A 5020-nucleotide genomic window follows, 5' to 3' on the forward strand; every position below is an offset into this window, starting at 1 on the left:
GTGTATCATGAATTTTTTTTCCGGTTTGTGTATTCTTAGACTGTTGATCGGTGGTCGAGCCGTCTTATGCAAGGCAGTTGGCAAGCTCACAAACTTCTCGCTTTGATTGAAAAAATCTTATATCCTAAGTTGATTGAAAAAAAACTCTTTATTCTAATATGATGATCCTAAATGTATCAGCCTTTGTGTAACGGAAATGATTAGTTCCATCTTTGCTTTGCGGATTTGCAACTCAACCAACTTCTCGCCAAAGTATGGATTTTATTGGATTAAAATGAAGCTTCAAGGGTGGGCTTTATTCTTTTCAGTTTTTAAATTTGCTCCTGGACAAATGTTTAGATGTTGAAATCCTAAATTTCTGGGATATATTTGGCATTTTTTTCAAACTCTATTTTGAATATAGCTCTATAACTTGTATAACATTTGGAGACGGACCACACTAATTTTGATTGCACGCTATGTTTTACATTGGTTTGTATGAGAGGAAGTACAATAAGCTTATGTATAGCAAGCTGTAAGAGTTAAAATATTATTTTTCTACTGAGATGGAGGGGAGAAAATAGGAGAGAGAAAAGGAGCCGGCTGTACAGCTGTAGCACGTGCTTCTAGGCACTATATGAGAATAAAAGATGGATCATGGGCCATGCATTAACAAAGTAACACATTTTTATAGCCATCAGTTGCATGTACGGTTAACAAGCCCCTTCCACAAATGAGAACCAATCATTGAAAGCTGCTCGTGCGGCGATCACAGGTCGCACGCTCAAAGTTCGCCCACCTGCGGTAAACTGTGAATAAACGTCCATAGATAGATACTCCTGTAAACTATCTACGGCTATCTCGGCCGAAGCCGTAGCCCAGACAAAGAAGGCATATGGCTGCCTGGTTCTAGCAGAGACGCACAATACTCTTCTTCCTTTCTTGATAATCGAGAAGCAGGCTATGTCAATCATCATATAAAACTGAAAGTGCATCCACCCCTGCATTGGACACAAAATGAAGCAGCGGGGGCAGTGGAGATGGCTACACATATACGGTGATCCCTATGAATCTGTCCTGTATAGGGAGGCAGTTGAGCCTAGCCGCAGAGGGAGGGGATTCTGAAGGAGAAGAAGGAGGAGGGCAGGTGGCCGGTCCTCCGGATGTAGTCCGCCTTCTCCGACGTCCTCGCCGCGCCCTCGTTCAGCGTCGCCTCCGCCACCGCCCGCTTCTCCTCGGCCACCCGCCGCGCCGTCGCCAGCTTGCTGGCCAGCTTCTCCTGCGCCCGCGCCTTCATCTGCTCCGCCTTCATCTGCGGGTTCAGTTCAATTCAATTCAAACAAGCTAGCATCAATTTTCGACCGCAGTCAGGACATCAGCGCGCGCAGTAAATAAATTAATAAGCACCCGACCCGACAGTGTTCATGTGGCGCATCAGATCTACTGCGGTAATGGTCGAGCAGTGTGTGTAATGGTGATCTACTGCGCAACTGGTACGGTGAATTCAATTGGGCCAGACAGTGTAGTAGTGCCATTCAAGATCGAAAAAGACGGGGTGGTGGATCATTCAAGATCTGCGGAGCCGCTTGTCTGTTTCGTTGTAGGTTTATTACGCAGGCGCAGACGTGCAGCGAATGAATTCTAATTGGCTGGACCACTGCAAACTCCTGTGTGAGAATGAATGAATGAATGAATGGAGCACCTTTCTGTATGCGCCTTTACACAATCATGTCATCAGATTTCATTGTCATGAGTGCAGTGCCAATGGATGGAGGCACTTCAGAAAAATGGCCGAGTAGTTACCTCTATTTTCTTCATCTCCAGCTCGGCTTTTCTCTTCTCGTGGTTCTCCCAGGCCTGGATCTTCACCTCCTCGCGCTTGTATCTGAATCCACACAAACCGGAAAAAAAATGTAACGATCGATGAACTGATTAAGCGAGCTGGCAAGCAGATCTGCACGCGACGCTGACGATTTTCTATGTAGAAGTAGAAGGAAGATGTAATGGAGATTGCATCCGCTCGCACCTCGCCATGAACTTGGCCCGCTCGGCCTCGTCCCAGGCCGCCGCGCGGGACTCGAGCGTGTTGGCCCTGGGAGCACCGCCGACCGCCCCGCCGTCGCTGTCCCTGTCCGCCTCGCCGCCACCGACGGCATTGTTGCTTACCGCCGGCTGCTCCGCGGTCCTGACCACGTCGGAGCCAAGAGCGCCCGCGGGCGGCGCGTCCTGCCGCCGCCTCCCCGGCGTGGACGACCGGGACGGTATCGGGCTCCGCGCGACGGGCGTGGTGGAGCGCAGCGGCGTGGCCGCCCTGGACGGCTCCTTGCTGGCGATGGGCGTCATCTCGGTGCCCATGTCCCGCAGGCACACCGACACGGGCGACCCGTGGGCGTGCGGCCGCACCATGCTGCAGTCCATGTTCTTGGTCTCGCCGACGTCGTCCTCGCCCAGCTGCGGCGGCGTCGGGGGCGCCGCCACCATGTTGTACTCGATCCCGCCGTCCACGCTGCTGCAGGAGATGCGGCCGTTCTGCGAGGAGGAGCTCAGGAGGCGCCGGTCGTCGGCGTTGGAGTTGCGGGGCTTGGCGGCCTTGCCGCCGCCGCCGTGCAGCCCGTCGCCGCCGCCGTTGGACATGCCCACCAGCCACTTCTGCGCGTCGTCCCACTTGGACGGCATCGGCTTGAGCCTAGAGGACGCGGCCGGGTTCTTGCGGTGCGGCCGCCCGTTGGCCGCGCCATTGGTGGTGTAGCTGTAGCACTCCTTGTCCTCCACCTGCCGCGCCGTCGCTTGCATCGTCCGGGCAACCGCGATCAGAATTCACAGCCGCGGCTGAACACTCCGTTCTTGCCGCTGATTCCCGGCCGGAGAACCCCGCCGAATCAGATAGATCTAGCTGCACAAAATGTTTGGAACCTTGTCATTGGTGATGAAAAACGAAACACTCTGGCTGCACAATACGCAAGTGGCCGGCCGGATCACCATCCATCCGGGATGTTTGTACTCCGGCATTTGAGTAGGACAGAAGCAAATGGTACCCTAGATTAGATTAGATTATTTCCGGAATTCGCTCGATGTCCATGACGAGCACAGACACCCAAGGAAAAAGATAACTACTCCCCATGCTCTATTCTAAGAGATGCCCTTTTTTGTGACCCCGATTACTGAAGCTCATTCCACGGAAAGCAATGGCGTCGCCATGGAACGAAGCATCCAACCTCCCAAAAGTGACGCTTTCCCACAGTTACACAACGGAATGTGTGGCAAATATACTACCTTGAGCTGACAGCAATGGGGGAAAAGGGTCGAATAAACCAGAGAAAGTTGTTGCTGCGGTGCGGAGATCCACATAAATCAACCAGTACATGTACATAGATAGAGGCAGCAGAGCTCACCTTGGCAGTGGGAGCCGGCGGGCCTGCAGGCGAGAGGGGAAGGGAATGGGGATGGCAGGGACTGCAAAGGGCAAAATGACTGCTAGTGTTGCTGCTGTCTAGGTTCCATCCTCTCCATCTCCATGGGCGCCATCAGATCAGATCCCCTTTTCTTTGACCGTTGAAGCGACAACAGGGCGCACATGGGCTACCGGAGGCGCCACGAGACAGATGGTTGGCGCTACATGCAGCGTGTAATAAGATAAACAAGAGCGAGCGGCGCTGTGCTCCACCAATGGGCATACATGGTAAACAAAGGATAAGTTAGAAATAAAATGGTAAACAAATAAGAGATGCTGCAACTATGGGCGGAAAATTACTTGGAGCAACTTCAGAACAGTTGTCATGTTCACCCAAACTACATAATTATGAAGCATGGACCATAAAAAACCAGCCTGCAGAGTCCCATCCATCCCGATCATCATATTTCTCGAAGCTCTCTCCATATTTAGCCTCTCAGCCTTCATATTGGAGCAGTTCCAAACCCAATTGTCAGCCAAGGCAAGAAGTTTTAGCTTCTTTTTCCTCGTGCCACAAGCGGGCTTCAAGCAGCACGGCCTCCCACCACTGGCGATCGGGCACAACTTTAAATGGCGTGCTGCTCTGCCGATTTCCCGTGGCGGCTCATCTGATGGTCACCAAGCGGCATCATCTTCTGGCTTGCCTGTGAGCAGGCCAGAAGGAGGCGTGTGAGCAAAGCAGTCGCGAGAAGCACACCCCTTGATGGTTGCCTCCCACCTTCCCAACGGCCCTCCTAATGATGCCTAAGAAGGCTTGTAAAAGGAAGGCACCCTCCCCTCTCTCGCTTATCCTTTTCACTCTTCTAGATACGATGGAGACGTATCAGCATCTCCAAACTTAATTCCTACTCATTCTCGAGTAGGTAATGATAAAAATAATAATTTTTAATATGGAATGCTATTTAGCATAATCTTGATTATATATCTAATCATGGCATGGATATTAAGACACGAGTGATTCAAAGCAATAGCCTATAATTTGACAGGCATCCCAACAGACAATCATGTCTTTCAAAATAACAACGCTAAAAATACCCCGAACAAGCCCCTCAAATGATTATTTTTCATAGTGACAAGTGACAGTAAATTTCCGCACGTAATATAAATGTTTCCTTACCAAATTCCACTCACCAAACGTGCTTCACTCCCCAACAACGGCGCCAGAAAAGAGTCTTCATGACCCACAAGTATAGGGGATCTATTGTAGTCCTTTCGATAAGTAAGAGTGTCAAACCCAACGAGGAGCAGAAGGAAATGACAAGCGGTTTTCAGCAAGGTATTCTCTGCAAGCACTGAAATTATCGGTAACAGAGAGTTGTGTGATAAGATAATTCATAACGGGTAGCAAGTAACAAAGGTAACTAAAGTGCAGCAAGGTGGCCCAATCCTTTTTTAGCAAAGGACAAGCCTGGACGAACTCTTATATAATGCAAAAGCGCTCCCGAGGACACATGGGAATTACCGTTAAGCTAATTTTCATCATGCTCATATGATTCACGTTCGTTATTTTGATAATTTGATATGTGGGTGGACCGGTACTTGTGTTGTCCTTACTTGGACAAGCCTCTCACTTATGATTAACCCCTCTCG

General features: G+C 50.4%; 1 protein-coding gene across 4 annotated transcripts; it reads right to left on the reverse strand.

Annotated features, from left to right (window-relative positions):
• Positions 1–784: 784 nt before the first annotated feature.
• Positions 785–3602, reverse strand: LOC109755187 (uncharacterized). 4 transcript variants are annotated; one of them, XM_020314082.4, is made up of 4 exons: positions 3372–3602; positions 2006–2872; positions 1783–1864; positions 785–1291 (listed from the first exon to the last, which is right to left on the reverse strand). In XM_020314082.4, the coding sequence occupies exons 2-4, from the start codon at positions 2770–2772 to the stop codon at positions 1079–1081; spliced, it is 1062 nt and encodes a 353-aa protein (XP_020169671.1). In that variant the 5' UTR covers positions 2773–2872; positions 3372–3602; the 3' UTR covers positions 785–1078. The 4 variants fall into 4 exon arrangements, with proteins under 4 accessions (XP_020169671.1, XP_040242520.1, XP_020169674.1 ...); XM_040386586.3 differs by having other exon boundaries at positions 2006–2868; positions 3372–3585; XM_020314085.4 differs by lacking the exon at positions 3372–3602 and adding an exon at positions 3253–3363.
• Between the last annotated feature and the right edge of the window lie 1418 nt (positions 3603–5020).

This window comes from Aegilops tauschii, chromosome 4, assembly GCF_002575655.3.
Source record: "Aegilops tauschii subsp. strangulata cultivar AL8/78 chromosome 4, Aet v6.0, whole genome shotgun sequence".
Classification (NCBI taxonomy): domain Eukaryota; kingdom Viridiplantae; phylum Streptophyta; class Magnoliopsida; order Poales; family Poaceae; genus Aegilops; species Aegilops tauschii.